The following is a 23791-nucleotide window of genomic DNA, read 5'->3' on the forward strand; positions in this document are numbered from 1 at the left end:
TCAACGCAACTAATCTTATAAATCTTAGCGAAACGCACTGATTTTAAGCGGAAACAACCTTGCTCCAGGAATAGCTCCCCGGGTCCTTATCTTTCACGCACTTCTCGGACTGGAAGGCAGATTTTCGTGAGGCTTTCTTCGTACTTATGAGAGTTAGCGACACGTTCCCGGCGAACACGGCGATAACGTCGATCGTGACTAGATGAAAGGGAGAAGCAGCAGCTATTTCTAACTGTAACTGTTGCTTTTAGGTACAATTTCTTGTTTATCCGTCATTTTCTTGGAACTCCCTTGGAAGCTGATAAGATCATCTACCAACCGCAGACCCATAGGTCAATGGGCTTGCCGTGTGGCCGGCTGAGCCGTTTACAATGTTGCGGGTTTTATTGTGCGGTGCGTGTGGTATATCCTCCTCCTCCTCCTCCGCAGATTGGATAAGAAGCAAAGCCGAAGCTGATAATGTGTGGATCAAGAGGTCGCGTTGTTTCTTCCCTCCCCACAGTTCCCACGCTTCATCAACTATCAAGCAAACGTGAGACTGAGGTGGTGTCTGGGTGGGTGGCCGCTTTCCTTACGCAATCACCAATGCAATCAGCAGATGCAATTCAAAGTCATTGATGCACTTTTTTACTCCACTTTTCCCTCTCTCTCGCTCTCTCTCTCTATCTCTAAGGAGTAAACATAAACCACCGACCGGTCAAAAGCAAGTAAAACACACACACACACACACACAAGAACTGGTTTTCGCATGACAAGGCGCATATAGGGGGAAAACCCACCACCGCATAGAAATAGTAGCAAAAAAACATGTTTTTTTATGCTGAAATGCACTTCGCTTCGCTCCAACGCCACTCTGTGTGTGTGGTGGTGGTGAATTTGATGGCTAAAATTAGCCTAACCCCCCCTCCTGCCCATTCCCAAACAACACGGTGGTTGGAATGATTGGAAGAAAAACAGCCGCGCTGCTCGCTCCGTTATGCGCGCGGCTCGGGCCGGCTCAAGGTCAAATGCGCGAAGAAAAAACCGGTTCTCTTTGCGTGTGGTTTGGTGGCTGGTGTTGGGGCTGGTGTTGGCTGCTACTTGCTGGGCTGGCATGTGACCGTGGACTTGATCGTGATTAGTTACCAAGGGGCATTAGGATCAACAGCAGCAACAGCCACGATTGGAAGCATTGTGGGGATGTTCACGTGTTCACGACAAGAATTGAAGGCACGATGGAGATCTAGGTCTATATTACAATGCATAAGAGAAAACCCTTGTGAAAGAGAAGGCACGAGACAGAGATTGAATTAAAAAGCGAAACTTAGCAGCATAACAACAACCAACACCACACGAACACGATGCAAGACAAACCATGAGAAAGAAACGCACGCAGCAACAGAACAGAAACAGAGGAAAGCAGAGAGGAAGCATAAACGAGGTAAACGCGTGCACAAATAACAGAGCAAATCACGTGGTGAAGTTGATTAGCAAACAAACACTACGATCATGATGACGATGACGATGACGATCATGAATCATAGACGAAGACGAAGGCAAAAGTAGACAAATAAAGTAGGAAAAGAACGACACAAGAATCAAAACAAAACATCACACTGTTGCGCTTTAACTCGTTCCTCGTTTCGTCTCTTATGTGTTGGTTGGTTCTGTTGTTTCTGCACATTCTTGTGCGTGTTTGTGTTTTTAAATGGATGATTAATAAGGAAAGGCACGCGCGCGCCGGCATACTTTCGGTTTCGTTTTATGTTGCTGGGCGCATTGCGCATCAGAAACAAGAAGAAGATGGGATGGGAGGAATGTAATATTGTAAAAGAAAGAAAAGTAAAAAGCCGGGGCCGGCCACCGGCTGCTGGGGTAAGAGTGTATTGAACTTGGCCGCTGTATGGTGCTGCAAACATTATTAGCATTATATGTGTATGTCATTCCACAGCATATATACAACCAGTGGCGGAAGGGTGTCACACACGCGCGCGTCAAAACAAGCGCAACACCGACGACGACGACGACCGACGTCATTGCCATTGCGTCATTCTTTTGCTGCCACTCTAAACAACAACGCTTTATTCGTTTTTGTTTACGCCAATCTCGGCCAAAAGGCGGTTTTGCGCGAACCAGCAAGCCGCTCCTCCGCGCTTGCTTTGCGTGTTTCGTCGTCTTAGACTTCACGCGGCTTCACTTTCATTCATTCAGAAAAAGGTTCGCGCACGCACACACACATAGAGACGCACTATCTTTCTATTAGTGCTCGTACATGTGTGTGTGTGTGTGTCTGCTTCTTTTCCCCTTTGTTTGCAATCTGATAAGACACCGCGGAACCAGAGCGCGAGCGCGCGCGGACACATGCTCTCTTGTTGCTGTTGCTTGATTTTTTGCTGGTCCCCTTCGCCGTGGAACTATTCTTGTTTTACGCTTATTTAAAACGAGACAGAGCGATACATTCCCACGCAAAACAGGTGGTGAGAAGGGAAAATGTGTCTGTGTGTCGAGTTTTGTATTTTCTCCTCCCTCCGTAGAGAGAGAGAGAAAGACGCACGAGCAGAAAAGTGCGTGTACGATTGGAGTGCGCAAACGCCACTGCCGCCGCTTGTTGCGCGCGTACAGATGTTCTTCGCAAGACGGCGTCGTCGGCGTGTGCGTTTCTGTTCTATTTTTGCACACATTCTTAAAAACATTCTCTCTCTCTCTTTCTCTCTCTCGCTCCGAAACACACATCAAATCGAGTTATCGAGGATTTTATTTAAAAGAAGAAACCCCAACAGTTCGTAGCGCGATTGCGCGATTGCGTTTGTATAGGGGCGTAGTGAGGAAGGGATGACGTTTCTTTTGGGGTTTTGTTTTTCTCTCGCATTTCTTTGCCCTCTCCCCCTCCACCTCTCTCGCACACACAACACTAGACAAGGCGTCCCTCTACCCCTCTATCCTCTTCACTAGGTCAATAGAGAATTGCGTGAAAACAACAACAGCAATGACCTCCACCGGCGGCGGCGCCTCGCGTGTATGTATTATTCCATTCACACCGCATGCAAGCAAACACATAGAAAAAGCATATATATGTGCATCATTAAAAAGCATTGGTTGCTTTGTTAGTTGAGCGGTCGGTCGGGACCGGTCGCGCGACGAAAGAGCACGTGTGCACAACACACAAAGAAAGCTAATCGACATCAACAAACGAGACACACAACACGCAACACCAACGATTGTCTCCTTGATTTTGTTTTGGATGGAACCCCAATACATACTAGATGCTTTTTAGTAAACGGTTCTCTCAGAATAAAAACCTAATTATAATTAAAACACTTTCCATTTTTATCCGAGGATTCGAACCAAGAACGAGCAGGCTGAACGATCCATACAATACCAACACGACTGTGGAGCAGTCCTGTCACACACGGAGAAAATAACTCTCGATATTCCTCACACACTGCCGCTACCGCTTGCAATATACCTTCATCGCCCAACATCGTACACACGGCGCACGCAATTAGCATTCACCTCAGGTGGGAGGATTATTGAAACGAGGTAAACTCGGTCCAGCAGCGGGTGAAGAACCGCGACCGGCTTATTCTACTACGGCCACTCCAGTGACCACCACACCAGCAGCAGTGTGGCTATGACCTTCACACACATACCCGATTGACCGGACCGGAATTGGGTGGTCCCCAACGACCAACACGGGGCGCGGGCGGGTTTGCTGGTAAGAAAGAAGCCTCCTCACCGGGGGAGTGAGACATACACCAATGCGTTGCTGGCCAGCACCTTTGTCATTCCCTTCTTCGGAGCGCTGTTTTGAAGGCGCACGGAAGATTGGACACACACGCAGTCGTGACAGTAAGTTCACACAAACACAACAAAACAGAGAGACATACAAACACAGCAGAGAGAGAGAGAGAGAGAATGAAGAGAGGGAGAGTGATCAATATCAGTTTGCGTTCCCCGTGGGGAGATACGGGGAATCGGGATTTGCCTGGACGGCGACGAACAGTGATGACGACGATGGCTTCGAGACTTTTAAGGTGTAGCGAGCCGCGTCTGCACATGCGTGTCTTCTTCTTCTCCCCCTAAATGGCTAGACAGATAAAGCGGAGGACGGGACAAACACACAACAACAACAAAAAAAAAAAACAAACGACGCGTCTGCTTGCGCGCTACTTGTGCCGAAGCAGAAGCCATTGTGTGTTGTTTATGTAGGTCATGTTTTGATAAAACAAAGCGCGTAAGTGCACTCTTCTATGTCCAGGCACGCTGCAAAGCTTCCACACAAAGTTTCGTCAGGATCTTATCAACTCTCTTCATCAGCAACACACGTTTGCTTATCTATCCTTGAAGCCGGGATATGAAAATTAAATTAAAATTCAATACCACCTGTAAGCAACAGAGGGAGAGAGTTGTTAGGGCCACTTGTTGAATGAATGAATTCTTCAAATAATTTAGAACGCTCAACAGAAACGATGAAGAAGCAAAGTAAAAGTGAACCTATACATTGCCTCTTTAGAGAGCTTTTTCTCCTATTTTCCGAGGTTGGAACATTCCGAACGACTCCCTCCTCATCATCGCATCTTTTCCACCACCTATACGTGGACGCACAAAAAGCAACAGTTGGAAATGGAGTTATCACGCCGTCTGACATTCACCACCTTCGACTGGGAAAAGGATTCTTCTGCGCACACGAACACTAAAAAACGTCGCAGCGTGTGCATGTGCATGCAGAGTACACTACTCTGGAAGGAAAAGGGAAAACAACATCGCACTCGGACGGAATGTCACCATCGACCATGCGCCATTCGTACTCGGCCAGTGCCTTGTGTGTCTGGGGGGCATGTCGACAAATACATGGACACATGACACAGTCCGGCGGTTGAGAAAATTCCCATCTATCTCTCTCACTCTCTCTGTTACTTGTACGCTCTTATAAACGTATACATCCTGCCAGATGTTGGCGATTAGAATCCACCCCACAACGCCATCGCCATGTTTTATGCTCCTCTAAACAATCCTTTGCCGTCGTTGTATGTTTTTACGTTTTTGTGAATGAACTGATATAGTAGTAAAAGAGTGTGTGGATACAAGCGGCCACACTCGTTATGTCTGTAGTAGAATGGCCTTGAGTCCTCCCATGGGGGCGAGTGAGCCAATTTCATGACCAACAAGCAAGTTTGTGTTTGTGATACGGTGATACTCCTAAGCTTTTCACGATTCTAAGCTTTTCTTGCCCCTGAAGTTATCCGGATCCTACTCTTTCCCCTCTGTCCAATCACTGTACTCTGCCACTCGGCACTATATAAAATAGTCAACCATTCAAGTGACATACATTCCAACTTGCACATCACGAAGCACACCACAATGGCCAAACCATTACACCATTTGGAGTTTGGACTCCGAAATCCAGCCTTTTTTTGTTCACCAAACCCCACACCCTTTGCCGCTGACATGCTTCAACGCACGCAGTGCCATTATCATGCCATGCCTCTGGGCTGGAGCGAGGGATGAGGTATTTGGGATTTCCCCCGTCGTAAACACACTACCACCCGTGACAGACGACGACACACGCGAACGTGCAGGTATAGAGAGAACGTGCAAAAACGCGTACATCTCCGGAGGTGCCGTGTGCCACAAGATGCCAAAGAGGGGTCGCCACAAAATGGGGAAGAAAAAGAAGCCCACACACTCGCAGACATCTTTTCTCCCCCAGCGTTAAAACGAAGAACAAACGCAGATGGAAAAAAAGAAGCTGGCAACCTCCACACCTTCAAGGGGGGGGCCAGCCAGCACAGTCTTTGTGCTGCTCCAAGATCTCCATCCGGAGCTCCCTTTTTTGCCCCTTAGTTCCCCCTTTTCTCGCGCAGCCACCATACCACCAGCACCTGGGAGAACTGGCCCGGGAGCTGTTGGATGGTGGTGGTATTGGTGGCAGCCTTCATTAGTGGCCCGCGTGTGTGTCTGTGTGGCTGTGCTGGAGCGTAGCACAGGTGAGATGAGCCGCTGAAATGGCACACACAACACATCGCTCACACCGCGTGCGCATGACCTTGGAGGTGACAACGGGTCGTTAAGTCGATCGGAACACGGTGGCAAATGATGGCGCTGGTCGTCGTACGCGCGTTGGGTCATCACAGATTGGGCCGCACCGATTGGGAACGTATCCAAACGCTTATCATGCGCGCAACGTACTCTCTTCTCTACAATGTCCCAGGCCCCCTCTCTGTGTCCCAAGTCACGCGATCCTACTACTCCACGTTCTCTGAAATTGAAGTCCCAAAAGCTTTAACGCAGATAACGCATCGTGCATCGGCCAGCACCTACCTCCGGCGGTCATATCCATGTCGACCATGTTCAGCCCGTACTCGCTGTGGTCCAACAAGCGCCCTCTGCTACTGCTGTTGTTTAGCTTTCCGCTCTGCTGGTGGTGGTTGTGGTTATGGTTGCTCACGTTGTTGTTGTTGTTGTTGTTGTTGTTATGGTTGTTGGCACTAGATTTTTTCGTTGTCACGAGCGAGATCGCCCCACCATTGTTGTTGTTGTGGTGGTGGTTGTTGTTGCTGCTACCATTGCTCGGCGGCGTACCGATGATGGCGGGCGTGATGGACACCTGCCCGTTCACGAGCCCGAGCGCGGCCAGGGCGGTCGCCTTCCGCTGCTGGTCCTTCAGCTGCTGCTCCTTCAGCTGCTGCTCCTTGATCTGCTGCTGGCGCTGGATCAGGTTGGCAAGGGCGCCGGTCGGTGCGGCCAGCGGCGGCACCGCCCGGTTGCGCTTCGACGAGGAGACGGGTGTGGTCGCGGTGGGCGTCGTCGTGGACGCTGTCGTCCCCTGGCTTGCTGCCACCATGCTGCCCCCGCTCATGGCCGAGGCGGACCGTTTCAGGCTGGCGGTCAGGCTGCTCAGCTGGCTCGCGTTCTGGCTGGCGGACTGGGTGGCGGCCGCCGCGACGGCAGCCATCATGAGCGACAGGTTGGTGTGCAGGTTCGGGATCGAGGCCACGGCCGACAGGAGCTTCTCATCGATCGGTGAGCCGGCGCCATTGCTGCTGCCACTGCCGCCACCGCCACCGCCGCCACTGCCGATGCCATTGCCTCCACCATTACCACCGTGTGGCTTTGCCGGTTCCAAGTTCGCCGGGTTCACGGACGGTACCGAGCCTTTTTTGAGCCTATGCGCGCGCGCCCGAACACCAAAAAAAAACACAGCGCGACAGAGGTGTTAATGAGCGTTCGTGCCAGATATTTCGTCCGCCAGCAGCACACCAGCACGGGATGCGAGGGGTCCAATCGATGTGACGTCAGCAGAGTGTTGGTAACGACGTTCCAACGCACAAGTCGTCGCGTTTCCGTGAGTGCCGTTTTTGTGCCGTCCATCATTGCGGGCAAGATAAAGGACATCATCACCAATCCCAGAGGTCATTTTGGAGTGTAGAGAGAGAGAGAGAGAGAGAGAGAGAGAGGGGGAGAGAGAAAAAAGAAGAAAAAAACATTTATTAGGATTTTTGTGTGATACGAAGAGCTCGATGGTGCTGGGTTGATGCCACTTTTTTACTGCCCAAACACACCATCCCGGATATGCTGCTGCTCGGCAACCGATCGGACCTGGGGAACTTTCCGGGAAGAGTGTTCGGAGTTTGTGTGTCGAACCAAAACGTAAACCGAAAAAAAGCAAGAGATGATGGAACGAGAAGGAGACAAAAAAGAAGCTTGAAGAATGCCAAGGATGGTTCACGCGGGAACGTGAATGATAGTTAGAGGACATACACACATAAGCCATCCTCTTCTCCTCCGGTTGGTCCCAAAACACGTTGAGGCTGCGCGCGCTGATGTACCAAACCCCAGCCACCAGATGACCGCAAAAGGTATCGTACCATCCGGTGTACCATCCTCATCCCTTTAGGTTTTCTCATCGTGGTATCGATTCTTTGGCCTTTTTTTTTGGGCTCGGGGTGTAAAAATGCCCGCGGCCGGGCGCCGAGGATAGTTTCAGGGGCATTTAGGGGCCCGCAAGACACGACAACCCCCTGGGTTGAGCGCACAAACACAGTCGCGCGGGCAGGTAAGGGAACACGCAGCCAGCCCAGCCAGCCAACCAGCCAGAAGGGTACGGGCATGACGAACCCCGACGGCTGTGTGGCGAAGAACCGAAGCGAAACCGGTGCCAACCAGCCACAACCAACCTTCCAATCCTTCGGCACTGTCTGTGTGCGTGTGTGTGTGTGTTTGGAGGCTGAAGTGAGCGAGCACTGCTCACGCTTCGGCAAACGGTACGCCCGCTGCGGAGTTCGAGGCCAGCCGCGCGCGGGTCTCTGTAGTCGTGTGATTTGGTGTGGTGTTGCGCGCGGAGTGTTACCTGGAGTTTCGAATTGAAGGGGGGGTGTTGTTTTCGTCGCACTTATGGATGCGATGTTCGCTCGTGGAGGGACACACCACCATTACGGTTTTGACATTGACGAAGGGAGCGAGAGAGAGAGAGAGAAACGCACATTTTCGATGGTTTGTCGAAATTCCCGTGGCCCGTTCGGAAGGTGCAAAAACCCGTGTAAGAAAGAGGGTCGTTTTTTGTTTTGGGAGGAGGAATTCTCCTCAAACTTCCCATCCATCTCAACGGCGCAAAAAAGCGAACCCACACTCGAGTAGGACCTGAGCTGGAGTTTGGCAAAAAGTTTCCTCCGGCCCAAAACGACCCCCGAAAAGAGAAGAGAAGGGTAGCGGAGGAAGGGGTATGCGTGGGTGACGCTTCCTTTATTGAAAGCGAGCCCCCCCCCCCCCTCAAAACGAACCAAAAGGAAAGTTAATTTCACACAGCCTCAACCAACCAGCCAGTCAGCCAACTCCAACAAACCCCAAGAAACGCAAGAAAACACAGGCGGGAACCTGCTCTTCTCCTCCCCGCTCCCCACTATTTCGTAAGGGATAAAAGAGACCCTCCTCCTCTCCACCAGCACCACGCCCGCCAGAGCCCGAAAGACTTGCCGTGTTCCCATAAGGTCGAGTAAATTAGTCTCACCGGTCCGCTCCTTGCCTGTTGTTTCTTCTCGAGCTGCCCTTACTGGAACACACCCGGAGAAGACAAACCATTGGCCTGCCTGCACCTCGCTTCCCTCCCTTTCTCTGTGGGCGGAACGAGAGAGTGCACAACACACACACGCACACAAGAGGGAAGAAGAGCGGTCCAAGAAAGAGTCAAGGAAATCGATTACCATTAAATTCTCCTTCGTCGTCGCCATCGTCATCACCGTGGACACACTCTACATCTTCAACGCCGGGGTTCCCTCCCTACGCCAGCCAGGTCGTCGATTTTACGACACCAAAAACCTTCCCCGCGTGCGCGCGCGAGGATGGAGTGTATATCGCACGCAAAACGGTTCTCCCCGGGTGTTGCCTGCTGGTGCTGCTGCCGTGCTGGCAAGTTATTTTAAAGGGGGCTGCTGCTGGCTGCTGATGATGCCGAAGGGGTTTCCCATCTCGTTTCCCCATCTCTCGTTCGTTGCGCCACGCGGCGGGACTGAGACTTGCGGATAAAGGTGTTGTGCTCGCGGGCTGCTGCTGCTGTCGATACGCTTGGGGTTTTGCGTATATACGTTCTTGTGTTTTTTTACTGACCGCGAGACTTTTTTTTTTTTGCTTTGACACATCACTCTCTTGCTTACTCTCTCTCTCTCTCTCTCTATCTCTCTCTCTGTGGGCATGGGTGTGTGCGGTCGCGCGTTACGCCCCGGCAAAGATGACGACGTCAACCATCAACCATCATCAACAACAAAAACCCATCCCCAAAAAACCGAGATGGCAAAATCAAAGATCCTCACCACACACACACACACACACATCACTCGGCTTTGGTGTGACTTTTTTTGGTCGATGGGGGGAAGGAGGAGGGGAGAACCTTTTTTTGTGCTTGCTAGCATGTGCCGAGAGATCATCCCAAGCCAGGCACGGCCAGCCCCCGTTGGTCCGTTGGTGGGAAGAACGCGCGACGAGATTTTCGCGCGACGAAGTACCTTCTTCATCCGTCTTTGCTCGCGCCGCAACAGACTAGGCCAGCCTCGCTTGGTCTCTCTGTGTGTGCGTGTGTGTGTTTGGTTGCCGTTTTTGCGGCTCGCTAACCAGGCATGTCAGCTTCCGAGGCAGCAACAAAAAAAAAACGCCAGAAACCCAACGGCAAAACAGTCTCCTCCGAATACCCTTCGCGCGGGGCGAGATCGTTGGTTTCTGAGGGGGGAGATTTCACTCTTTTTTTGTTGTTGGGGGATTAGGTGTGGGAACTCAAAAACCGGGAGAGGCGCTGCCAGTAAGCGGACAGCAAATAAATAAACACTCAAACTCACAAAGCGAAGGGTTGGGTGGTGTGTGATGGGAACCGCGCGGAAGGTTCCCTCTACCGACTTCTGGCGGGGCTCGCAAACCCCACTCGCTCTCGGGTCGCGTTTTTATCACTCGCCAAAAGGGTCTTGAGAGAAAAACAGAACCCCACACACACTTCGGCTGGCAGGGTAGAAGGTAGAAGGAGAAGATGGAGGAGCAGTTTAGAGAATTTCTGCCAACTCGACTAAAAGGCCCACCACCGCTAGGAGCTTGGTACGCGAGAAGGCCACGGCGGATTGTGATCACGCGGGCGCAGCGAAACTCCCCTCGAGCCAACGCCACATACACACAAACACACGTAGACACTGGCTGCTGCAACCCAGAAAGATCCGGAGGGCAACAGACACGCCACGGCCCGAGAGATGTGCGCAATACCACCACCAGCGCGCGCGTCCTTCTCGGTTTCGGTGGACGGATCTCGGATCAGAAAGCGCTCGTGCGCGGTCCAAAGGTCCAACGCATCATCATCATCATCATCATCACGATCATCAACCGCGTTGCCAACAGCCGCGTCCGGTCATGAAAGTGTCCGGTGTGTCTGGGGGCGAGTGCGCGCTGCTCGCTCGCGAGGTAATCGTTCCACCAAATCCGGTCCCCGACGACGCCAGAGAGGTGTATTGGAGGAGCGCAAGCAACACAGAACAGTATTAGAGCGAGAGAGAGAGAGAGAGAGAGAGTGAACGGGACAACCAAACGCACACACCAAAAATTGGGGTGTCCAATCGAAAAGGTAGACCCCGAAAAAGGTTTTCCAAAAACAAGGTTCCCCGCGCTTGCTGGTTTTCTGCTGCCATTAAACATCCTGAGGTTTGCCCTCTTCGACTACGGGGGTCTGTGGTCTGTGTCCTCGGTGTGCTGGTGCTGTGTACCTGTGTGCCCACCAACCAACCAACCAACCAGCATCCCCGTCACTTCTCACACTCCGGTCCAAGGATCTCCTCCCTTCAAATGCTGCAACCGAACCACGAATGCGAACAACTTACCCTTGGCTGAAGAGATTGGGATTGTTGAAGTCCGCCGGCTGAAAGTGGTCCGAGCAGATGCGGGAACTTTTGTACAGATATTCCGGCCCGTTCTCGTCGTACTTCTTGTACAGCTCCGGCCGGTTGCAAAAGTCGACCCACTTCTTGCAGCTGCGTTGTGTGTAGCGCGCGATGGAAAGAAAAGAAGAGCAGAAACAGAAACAGTTTGGGCGTTAGTGTATCGGGAAGTTGGAAAGTTTGGATTTTGGGAGGGCGAAGATGCACATCTTTCCCCGAAAAAAAAACTGAAAAAACAAGATCTAATCATAAGGGTTCGCCGTCTCTCGCTGCTTTTTGGGGAGTGGATATTGACAGGTATACAGAGAACAGAGAGACCCTTATGCCCGGACGGGACGTAGTAACAGAGGGCGACGAAGGCGAGAGAACATCAGCAATTAGCAGCAGTACGTAAACTTCCAGCTTCCAGACATTCGGTTGGCCTTTAAGCAACGACACGTCGTCAAGCGCAGGAGGAACACGCACATTCCTGTGCTCATCCCAACCTTCACAGAGAGCTCAGAATTCATTTCCTCATCGTTCACCAGGGCTTTTGCGTGTGGCTGTGTGCGTCTTTGTGTGTGAGCAGCAATCTGTCAACCCGAGGTCGGCGGACACTTGCCGCCAGGGATCGGCGGCCTCTCTGTCTCTCTGTGTGTGCCGTCGTCGCAGAAAAGAATGTCGTAATCACTCCGCGCGCTGCTGCTGCTCGCCAATGAAAAAATCCAATATCACACACCGACACACACACACAGCCAGGGAGTGTGACACTTGTGTGACTCTCGGTTTGGGTAGGCAGCGGCGGACTGGCGACCACTGTCGGGCTTGAATCACCCCCTCCTCCCTTGGGCGCACGGCGCGCGCTACAATGACGCCAAACAGCGGGCCAAAAGTCGCCCCGGCCTAATGCACTAAAGAGAGAGAGAGAGCGGTGGCGGTGGCAACGGCACACGACGATCGAGGGACGCTGGAAGTGGACGATCGAAGGGCGCTCGGGTGTTGGTGGTGATTGCTCGGAATGGGGCACAATGACCGCCGATGACGGACCTGACACGGTGCGCTGCTGCTGCTCGGTACTCAGTTTGCCAATGAGATGTTACACAGCGAGCTGGGTGAAGGGGAGGGTGGGTGGATGTGTTGGGTCCGTGCCGCAGCCCCGTAGGTTAAAAGCGCGACACAGTTTGTGGCGGTGGTGGTGGTGGGAGGGCGCGCACGTAAGAAGAAAACAGAATGCCACAACTGGCGGCGGCGGCGGCCGCACCGAAACCGAAATGAGGGTTGCTTGCACACACACCCAATCTCACCCCTGCCTGCTCCCACCCCCCTTGGACTCTCTGTTGCGTTTGTTGCGTTGCGCACCGTGGCTTCTTCTCTCCCACACACGCACACAGACACACTCAGGCATGCCCGGACTGAACAAGGGTGGACCTGGCAGGCGATTACGGGCCGTGCGCACCGTGGCGACTGACTACTGCTACCTCCCTCTCTGCGCCGCCATTTGTCGGGGCAACTGTAACCACCCTCCCCCACCCTACCCTTTCCCCCCGCCCCCCCTCGCAAGAGATATAACACACACCGGACGCAGCGTGTGCCCAGCCGAGAGAAGCGCAAGGGAAACCACCACCACCACCATCAGGCGAGCACACAAAGGGGGTGAGAGCGATTGGTCGGTCTCTGCTCTGGCGGACCCGACACACACACACACACGTCATGTGGCGCGTCCGGGAGCGCGCGTTTGGACCTGGGCGACCGATAAGAAAAATCGTTGGAACGCCACCGTCACCACACACAAGCGATGATGTATGGGCGACATTTTCAGGCCGTGGGGAGGGGACCCTGCTGACAACCCTGCTGGCGTGACAAAGGGGCCTTCCAAACAGCTAGAATATGCTCCAAAATGTTTGTCCGCTGTGAAGAGGATCTTCTGAAGCAACGAAAAATGCAGCCTGGACCGACCCAGTCCGCTTGTGTTAAAACTCCCAACGCTCCAAAAGCCCATCATCGGGGTAGAGACACGAAGAATACAGTTCAAGGTTCCTTTCGAGTACCTTCATTCCATCCAGCACACACACACACACGAAGCAACCCAAAGTTCGCAAAAGCTTCCACACACTGCTTGGCGGTACCTTCCTTCACCCTCACCGACTCGGAATGAAGGACAAAATGGCCTGCGCGCACAGCGCGATCGCGCCGATCGATGGACAAGTCAGCGCGCGCCCGCCAACAAAGTCCGTGGGTGTTGTGTGTGTGTGTGTGTGTGTGTGTGTGGGGAAAGGGGTTTCATTTTTTCTCGCGTTGATCTTCTTCTTCTTCTTCGTTTGCTTCTTTGAGCGCGATCCTCCTCATCCGTTGCACCGGTACACACATGCGCAGAAGACCCACACACCCTCTTCTCTCTTCTGAGTGCGTTTTTTCGGGGTGTTGCGAGTTCAGCTTGTTGCTTCTTTGCTTCCAGCTCCCTTTGACGGTGTGGTGCATCATCTTTTTTTATAAGACCCCTAGACCCCCTCCGCTCCAACGGGCACACCACACACACACACGCACAGTAGGGTGGAGTGCGCAGAAGGAAACTGAAGAGCAGCAGCTGTCGTCGTTGCATGCCCACGGAGAAACCCTCCCGATTGCTGCTGCTCATGCTTCGCTGATTATTATTGGACTTCTTTACTCCTGACCCCCCCCCCCCCCCATCCATTGGGAAGTTGCCACCAGGACTTCACGTGGCGTAAGAAAACAAGGGGGAGAAATGCACAAACTACTCCAAACCGATCGAGCATGCCCTGGGCTGGAGCTAAAGTTGCGAGCGACTCTCCCTGGAGGACACCAACTCCAACAAGAAGTCCTCAAGAAGCCACAGGGAAGAAAAGGCGTCCTGCTGCTGCACCAAATATTCCACCCAAGTTTCGTTTTGTACATCCAGACCCTGTGTTGTGCGCTTCTCCCCTCTCTGGCTAGCTTCGGACGACATATGTCCGAGTTCCCCCCCATCCATTGGGAAGTTGCCACCAGGACTTCTCGTGGCGTAAGAAAACAAGGGGGAGAAATGCACAAACTACTCCAAACCGATCGAGCATGCCCTGGGCTGGAGCTAAAGTTGCGAGCGACTCTCCCTGGAGGACACCAACTCCAACAAGAAGTCCTCAAGAAGCCACAGGGAAGAAAAGGCGTCCTGCTGCTGCACCAAATATTCCACCCAAGTTTCGTTTTGTACATCCAGACCCTGTGTTGTGCGCTTCTCCCCTCTCTGGCTAGCTTCGGACGACATATGTCCGAGTTCGGGTTTCGGGTAGTACCTCCAATTTCTTCCACACACACACACACACCAAGCAGAGGGTCCTCGGGGTTTTGAGGCATTGCATGCCAGCTGGCGTGCGCGCGCTTGCCCGGCTCACACGCCAAGGGCTTCGTCAGACCGTCCAAAAGGGCACGTAGACGTACGTTGGGTTTCACTACCTCCCTGCCACACACCAAGCCCAAGTGTGTCTCTTGCCCAGGGGGTTAGGCTTCAAAAGGGAATCGAGAAAGCGGTGAGCTCGACAGGGCAGACACACACACCTGCTGTCAGGCGTGTGTTGCCTGCCCGCATTCTCGCCCGCAAAACGGGCAGCTGGAGTTTAATGCATTGTGCTGCTGGCTGGCTGGCTGGCTAGCTGGTTGGCTGGCTCTAGCTGGCCTGATGGTGGCCGCTGTTGTTGTTACCATCCCCCTCCACTTTCGATTCCAATTCGAAAGGCTATCCAGTGTGTGTGTGTGGGTAATCTTTCCTTGCTTTTCGTCTTTTTGGTGTCAAGGAGTGCTTTCGCAACAGAAAGTACCCGGAGCTGATGCTGCTCCTAGAGCCGAATCTTGCAGCTGCGATCCTTGTCACACAGATGTTGCCAGAGTTGGCATTCAATTTCCACGGTCACACACAAAAAACCCACAGATAACGCGCTCTTATCGAACAAGTGGTGCGGCTGTACCAGCAGCTTTTACATGACTCAACCCACCACAACAACTCCCAACAGCGGATTCTGAGCTCTCTGGAGCTCAGAAGCTGACCCCCTAAACCCCTTCGCTAATGAGTAGGCTTTATAGTGGGATAGTTATGAAGCATCCCATTTCCGCTATATTTTTAGAGCCCACACCTCCAAACTGGGAAGCAATCTGGAAGAGCACGGGATGGGAAGCGGCAACGCATTAATCACCGTCGCAAACACCAACCGCATCACATCGGGACGCACCGCCGTGAGTCATCCGTGCCAAGTGCCAAACCCCCAGTAGGACCCGAGATGGAGGGGGGGGGGGGGAGAGAGGTCTCCGGGCGCAGTAAGTGGCGCAGCAATTGGCAAACTCTCAACTCGGCACGTACGGCCAATGAAATCTACGGCACATAATAAAACGGTGTCGCACCAGGGCTTTGGCGGTAGCCAGGGCCTTCTCCTCCTACTCCTACACCACACGGTGGAAAGTTACACCTTTTGTCTTGGCAGCAACGATAATGACCATCTGGATGGACACACCATCCAGGGGAGGGCGTCGTGTTGGGATAATTGATTTTGTCCGATAGCCAGAAGCAGTAGGTTGCCAGACAGGTGTTGCCTCCGGGAGCGGGGTAGAAGCGATGATGGAGAAGCAAACCCATTACACACCCATGAAATGTACCCAAAATGTTAGAAACAGCAGGGTACGGGAGAGAGATAGTTCCCAACTAGTACCCTGCCACTATTGGAGGACACATTCGGAAGAAACACGCGCATGATTCATACCACTCGCAGCCCCAACATCCAAAAATAGGACTTTGGAGCTGGGTGGGAATGTGCGCGATTAGAGTGTCCCAAAACCAAAAACCACCGTTCCAGGAATTGGTGCGCATTCCCTGGAAGATAAAGATCGAGTGCGATTTCCTGGAACACGACTTGCGGGCACGTTGCGCAACACACTCCCTTGGTCCGTCCGGATCCTACCGATAAGAAAGTTGCCCACCGGTGCGCAGCCCTCCAGGTCTTGCAAGAATTGGCGAAAAGCCTTGCAAGGGGGGAGGCCGTCCATCAGGTCTTTTCGGATGATAACGGACACGCGCGGAGTTTTTTTTTTTTGCTGATATCACCTTCCTGGAGGGTTAATAATCAGATCCAGATACTTATTCTTGGAGTTGGACATTAGACAAGTTTTTGGAACATCCAAGAAACGATCCTAGATTCTACAGTTTCCCAGAACTCAGCGGCAGAGGTGATTTACACTGTTGGAGATACCCAAGATGATGATCTCGAACCCCTCCCGCACTACAACAAACTAGCCCATAGTGTCATCTGTCAGGTAGTCGTGGGCCTGCCAAAGTCCCCACCAGCAGCAGCAGTAACAGCACGCCATGCCCGGTTGGCCTTGCCACGGGCACATGGTCAGAAGTCACCGCATGGAGAGTGGACGACCGACTCCACTCCAAACTCCTCCCCACCACACACACACATACACACACACACACGTGAGCACGCGTGTACTTAACTGCAACCAGAGGGGTCCCCAGCAACTCCGCGCGCAAGCAAACGGTCGTGTGTACGCTGCTGATCGCCCTTGCTGCTGCTCCACTTCCACTGCTCAACCCCATCCGGTCAGTCCCTCAACCTCCCTCCCCTTCCTCTCTTCGTGTGCGCGTGGGGCTTCTCGCTGCTGGGGAGTTCCTACAGCAAAACCTGCACTGTACACACACACAGCCACGAATGGGTTTTACAGTGCCAGTAGGGCACACGCTCGCTTACACAGAGTGCTCGGTGTGTGTTTTTTTGCTGTTGAGTTGATGATGGCGGTCGGTGGCGATGGCTCCGAAAACGTGCTGCGCCTTCCCGTGCGCTTCCTGCTCCCCCCCCCCCCCCTCTCCCTATTCCTCCCTCACTGACTCTACCCTCTTCTTCGCTGGTAGGTAGCTCTGGACTGCAGCAGCACGCACCGAACGTAGCTCTCTTTCCCGCTCATGGGCCGGTTGGCAGGCGGGGTGTTGGCAAGCGACCAACAGCAACAGCAGCCGACGGCGACGACGGCGGCGGCCCCCAGAAGTGCTCGATCGAGTGCGCGAGCGAGCCCGGGCCGGCACACACGGGCGAACTTGGGAATGTGTGGTTAGCTGGTTGTTTGTGAGCCATTCGCCCGCCTGCCTGCCCTCTCGAGAGAGGGAGAGCACCACCGCGGCACCACAAGGGGGTGTGTGTGTGTGTTGAACGCGTGATATCAGCTACTGATGATGGAGGACGCCGCCATCACTGTGACTGGTGGACTGACGCTGTGGTTGAGGGGGAGCGATTACGAATGGATGTGGATTCTCGCGTTCGATTCGAGCGAACCAGCGGGTACTCCTCACCACCACCACAACCCTCTCTCCGCGCTCATTTGTCCGTGTCATTTGTCGCGCTGCTGGTGATGCGGCACACCATCATCATCATCATCATCAGCAAGTTCCTGCGGTCCCGCGGCACCGAAAGCGAAAACATTGCGTTGATTGGGAAAAACCACCTACCCATAGAGCCCTCCCCCATCCCATTCGCAGGGGAAACTCGTCAGTGCGGTGGGTGGAGGTGGGGGGCGCCTTCCATCAACCGCTCCTTCACCCTCTTCGTTACAAACCAGTGGGAAACAGAGCACAGTGGGTCGGTCTGTGAGTGTGGTGGAAGCGGATGCGCGTGCAACAACACACCAAGAGCTAGCTGCCCGTTTGCCGCCGCCGCCACCTCCACCGCGCACCAAACCGGAGAGAGACCGACCATCATCAACATCATCATGCCAATGCCGGATGAGCACCACCACCACCATACACACAACGGCGGCGGCAACGACGACAACAACATTCGTGTCGATCGCGCCAGCAGCAGCGAGTGATGATGACGATGGTCGATGCCAATGGCGGCGGCGGTCGCGTTTTGGGTCGGTCACTTGCTGATGAGCGTCGCGGAACCGAAGGGAAAGGAAGGAGGGGAGGGAAAGCGGAAGGGAAGGAAGTGGATGGCTGGCAGTGATCATCGCCATCGAACACAGAACAACCAACACAGCCGTACACAGGCACAGCCAGAGAGCCAGGCAGCAGCAGCAGCAGCTAGCAACCGACCGACCTCAGCGCCAACGTCGTCCGGTCGGTTGAGTTTATCCAAGCACACACCACAGCACACCACCGCTGGGTTTTTTTTTGCTTCTCTTCCACCGTTCCTTCTTTTGTTCGCTCAGCTGCCACCGCCACACCACGTCGTCGAGGGGCATGCTCATGCTGGCTGACGATCCTGGTTCCGCACACCTGTCTCTACATCCGCCGTCGACCAAAACCGTGCCCAAGTGTTCCAGCAGCAACAAATCCAAACCTCCGTGCCGAAAATGAAGGAAAACCCGATCGTACGATCATTCTAGAATACTGATCGACGGGTTGAGCGGGATGAACATTCCAGCATTTGGAGCAAGCAAACATACACAGACTTATACTGACTTTGGCAAGGAAGTGCTAGAAAACCTCGGATGCCAGGTAGTTCCCTCTTTTAGGGATTTGGAGCCGTGAGATACCAGCAAAAGGACGGATTGGATGGGGAAAATCGTACGTCCACCATTACAATCCTCTCCCGAAACGGACCAGCCCACGCGAGATGCACACCAAACTAGTGATGGGTAACGTTGGCAAATATCAGGAGTCTACTCCGATAGTATCAGAACCGATTCCAGAAGCTAGGTCCGCCCAGAGTCGTTTGAAGTCGTCCGGAGTCGTCCATAGTCGTTCGAAGTCATCCGAAGCCGCCTTGAGTCGCCTTGAGACGTTCAAAGTCATCCAGAATCGCTTGGAGTTGTCCGGATGCCGATTTTGGATGACTTCGAACGACTCTAGACAATTCTGAGCGACTCTGAGCGACTCTGGGCGACTAGGGGCGTCTCTGGACAACTCTCAACGACTCCGAGCAACTTCCAGCGACTCCTTGAGTAATTCAAAGTCACCCAGAATCGCGTGAAGTCTTCCGGAGTAGTCCAAAATCGCCCAGAGGCCGATTCCGGATGACTTCGAACGACTCCGGACAACTCTGGGAGACTCTGGGCATCTCTGGACAATTCCAGACGACTCCGGACGACTCCGAACAACTGTCAACGACTCCCAACGACTCCGGACAACTTCGGATGACTCCAGAAAACTCAGGACGACTCTAGACAACTCTGGGAGACTCTGGGCGTCTCTGGACAACTCCAAAAACTCAGAATGACTCCAGACAACTCCGGCCGGAACTAGTGGTTCCCATTTTGCCGGAGTTGGAATCAGACTAACAATAGTCGGAATCGGATCGGAGTCGTGGGTGTGCTCCAGAGAGCTCACATCACTACACCAAACGCTTCACTGCACCAGACAGGCCGCGACGGCCCCAGGCCAGCCCAGCCCAGCTCAACCAGCCAACCGAGCCAGCTGCCAGCTTATAAATTGAGGGAACGTCCGGTCGCCAACGTGTGCATGTGCGAGAGCGAGCGAGAGCAAGACAGCGTTGGATATTTCACCCCTCAGCGCAAAACAAGGCAATGATGACCACACCACGGCGGCGGCAGCGACACACACACACGCACAAGCTGCAGCACAAAGGCAGCGAGCGCGCGCTCGCACGACAAGGGGGAAACATTCCCAAGGCCCCGGGTAAAAACCCACCCCGCTGTAGTCGTCCCCGCGGTCGGTCGCGATGGGTTTCGCCATCATCGCCATCGTTGCCGTCGTGGTCGTGCCCGCCCGACTTGCTGCACACCAAAAACCGAAGGGATCGACACACCGTGCACGAGGCGGGAGGAAGACCGAAAAAAGACCGAGAAAAGCCCAAAAAAAAACCGATACCGGGAGTTTGAAGGTGACCCAAAACGTGGACACGCTGCTGGTGTTTCGGAGTTTCGGCTTTCCTTTGCTCTGTAGACGGCCGCTGTGTGTGTGTGCTGAAGCGAAAAGGACGGACCGGTAACATCAATAACAGCAGCAGCAGAGGCACCCGGAGAAAACACGGCCTGGGCCGGGGCCCTTTTTGCTGAAGCGGCCAAGAAAAGGGAGGGAGAAACTCCAAGTCCCAAGTTCCACCGATGGTGCCTGCACCCAACAACCACGACCGACCGACCGACGACGATGATGATGGCAGATGGTCCTTTTTCCAAACTTCCTTTCGTCCGTTTCTCGCCAGCCTCCGCGCGCCGTCGTTTGGTTGTGGCTGTGTTCCCGGGGCTGTGTTCCCCCTTGGTATTTCGTACACACTTTGTGCTGAGCGCCTCTCCTTGGGCATATGCCTCTCCTTTCCTTCCCTTTTTGCTCGGTTGCTGGTATTGCATGCCAGCCCCTGTGTGTGTGAGCGTCCCCTTCATTTTTCTTCGTTCGCTTTCTTCGTGGCAAGCGTCGTGGCTGCCACAAGGATCATTGCTCGGCGTTTTTGGGATCCCGTTGCGTGTAGCGCATGTGTCCGCTCATTACCAGCGTCCCCTATTGCCCTGCAGGCCATTCCACACCCCCGTCTTCCCTCGGCATGCCTCCGAAAAGGACGTTTGCTCCCTCCTCTCCCGAAACACTGGTTCGATTTTTTGGGATATTTAGGATATTGGCTTGAGTGTGTGTGTGTCCCTTCCACCATCACCACCGCCAGAGAAAAAGAAACATCCATCACACTTGTCCCCGTGGACAGTGTGGGGGAATAGAGCAGTGAAACCGTGTCGATTCGCGAGAAGAAAGCAAAAAAAAAAGGCAAAGAACAAACCGGCACATCCGCGGTCACAGATATTTTCTTCTTAAAGAACTCACTACTACTACTACTTACAGGTCGGCATCGCGCGGAAAGCGGAAGTAGGACCGGATGTTGGCCTGGTTGAGCAGCTGCCGGTTGCGGCAGCCCAGGACGAGACAGTGGCTTCCGGAGATTTTGCCCATCTCCCTTTTCCGCTTTCTCTGGGGATTTTGGGCTGTAAAACGACCACTGTACACACACACTTTGACACACTTTTGACACACTAAACACGCAACTGAGGTGCTGGTGGAGAGGTGCACTACTTGTGGATTGACACTTTTGTTTGGACTCTCTTTGGATTGCTTCTTCTGCAACAAAATAGAACCACAACGACGGGATAAGCATCACTTGTTTGCTGGTGCAAGGGAACTGCTACACACACGCCGGGTGATCTCTTTTGTTGCCCCTTGTCACCATACAAACACTACTACTACTACTACTACTACTACTACTGCTGCTGCTTGTACTAAAGGGGCAAACACGATCGCCTGTGCGTGGCTGGAGCCTTCCAAAGGCCGAACCACGATCAACCTTCTCTAAAAGCCCGTGTCTTGGTGCGAGTGTGTGTGGCTGGCAGGTCCCAGAGTCTCTTCCTTTGTCTTGCCTCCGGGAAGCGGTGTGTGGGAGGGAGTGGGAGATGAGCGCGTGTGTGTCTGTGCGTGCCATTTGACCGTGCGTCCCATGTGTCCGTGTATGCGTTTCTAGCCCAGCCGATAAATGGCCGTGGGGTGAGCAGATTTCCCTCTTTTTTTCTTCGTCTTCCCCCTAGGCCAGCAACGGTGCGTCGCTCCCTCTCCTCCCCCACGTGTGTCCGGACCGGAACAAAGCACACGCACACACACGGTTCGCCCCTGCCCGCTGCTCTAACGACAACACCAAAGGCCCAAGTGGTTTCCAAAACTCGGCAAAGAGACGTGCGGGGGGAGGAGAGTTCCAAATACCCGACAGCCCCGTGCGGGTGTGTGTACGCGCTGCGGTTTCCGGTACACAGCACACACACACACACACAAACAGGCACAAAACCACGGCTCAATTCAATGGGAATGGGGGGGGGGGGGGGAATGGGATGGTTGGTTCATGTGTTTTTTTTTCTTTGCTGCTTCCACGCATCGCTTTAATTCCATTCCATGAACGCACACACAAGCGCACACACACACACGAGCCACGGGTTCGCCCGGGATGCCCGGGATGGTGGACGGTCGGGCCCGGGATTTTGATTTCCAGTCCAAAGGACAAACTCCCTTTTCAGAAAAAAGGGTGCCACAGTGTGTGCGTTCGGGGAAGCGTTGCAGATTGGGAGGAAGGAACAACAACGGGAAGCTGGGAAAAGGGGGAGAAATGTGGGATGACGCTTTCATCATCGGCTTGTGTGAGTGTGTGGGAGTGTTTTTTCTGTTATCAATATCGATAATAATAATATTAGCCCGGTCCGAACGCACACGAACGCACACACACACGCCCACAAAGCGTGTCCCGTAGATGGACGTCCCGTAACAGGACACAAAGGACCTACACACACACGCGCGCGCGGACATTGGCTTCAACGCACAAACTAATTAGCCGATATAGGGAGCACGGGCTGTAGCTGCCACACACTTTAATTTCCAATACACGCGCTTTGCCACCGAACGCCGAACAGTGCACACGCTGCGAGGCGGACTCACACTATCAACACACACGACGCCCCCGATAAAGCGACGCACCAAACAGGGCACGTGAACGGTGACGGACAACACACCACACACCGGGACACCGTGTGTGTTAGAAAGCGAAAATTTCTGTTCCCACAAAACTGCCAACCTGCCCGGATTCACACAACTCACGGCACGGCCAACGGTTGTGCACGCTCTTTTGGTGCACCTTTAAACACACTTCCGTTCCGTAACACACACACCTCCCAACACTTACGTTTGCGTTAGGGTACGACGCAGCGGCTACACACTAAACACACCACGTACACACGGTTACACGGTTACGGCACGTCCGTTCGCTTCGAAGTGTGGAAAGAAAAAACACCGCTTTACACGAGCGACCGTCACAGCTGGCGTTGCTTTCAGGTGGCGCGCTCTCCCGAGCAAAGTGTCGTGCGGGTGCAAGAGTGAGAGAGAAAAACGGCGCTCGCAAGCCCTACGCGTGCAGGCGAGAGCGAGAGCGCGCGTGTGCCGGACCAGTCGGGAGAGCCCGAGGGACAAATGTTTTTGCAGGGCTCGTGGCCCCATTTGTTTATGGCGTACATGATAGAATTGTTTTTTTAATCGCATGTTAAATGTGTTGAATGAGGAGAACATACACATCGGCAACAAAATACTCTAATAGTATTCTGAAGCATGTTAAAATGCTAAAAAAATAATTCTTTTCATAACAAAATACTTCAAAGCAAACACTTTGCAGAACGAGTACGAGCCCTGCACAACAAACGCTTGCGAGAGAAACGAAAACAACAGCGAGAGAGAGAAGGAGAATTTCCTTCACGAGAGATTTGTTAGATGCTGCAGGTACACGGTACACGACATCAGCGCTGATCATTGTGCGGAACGCTACAACAGTCGCAGTATATCGAACAGTTCATATTTAACCATTATTTGTAAACATAGTTTAATATCGAAGAAATTTAACCAGAAATTGACTGTTTCCCTTAAAAAAAAGCTGGCTTTTTAAACCACATACAAGGCCAGACAGAATCAATTTCCATCCAGG

At 53.3% G+C, this 23791-nt stretch overlaps 1 protein-coding gene across 4 annotated transcripts in view; it reads right to left on the reverse strand.

The window, feature by feature from the left end:
- Nucleotides 1-23791, reverse strand: part of LOC120953043 (probable WRKY transcription factor protein 1) — a 31360-nt gene that overhangs the window by 3873 nt on the left and 3696 nt on the right. The window contains exons 1-4 of one of the 4 annotated variants that reach the window (XM_040372707.2): nucleotides 23003-23081; nucleotides 21128-21402; nucleotides 11325-11474; nucleotides 6301-7145 (exon numbers count right to left, since the gene is read on the reverse strand). In XM_040372707.2, the coding sequence (XP_040228641.2) occupies nucleotides 6301-7145; nucleotides 11325-11474; nucleotides 21128-21237 (1105 nt within the window). In that variant the 5' untranslated portion in view covers nucleotides 21238-21402; nucleotides 23003-23081. Of the gene's footprint in view, nucleotides 1-6300; nucleotides 7146-11324; nucleotides 11475-21127; nucleotides 21403-22894; nucleotides 22980-23002; nucleotides 23082-23791 lie in introns of those variants that run through there. The other 3 variants (XM_049606004.1, XM_040372708.2, XM_040372709.2) reach the window with 3 other exon arrangements.

Source organism: Anopheles coluzzii, chromosome 2 (assembly GCF_943734685.1).
Source record: "Anopheles coluzzii chromosome 2, AcolN3, whole genome shotgun sequence".
Taxonomy (NCBI): domain Eukaryota; kingdom Metazoa; phylum Arthropoda; class Insecta; order Diptera; family Culicidae; genus Anopheles; species Anopheles coluzzii.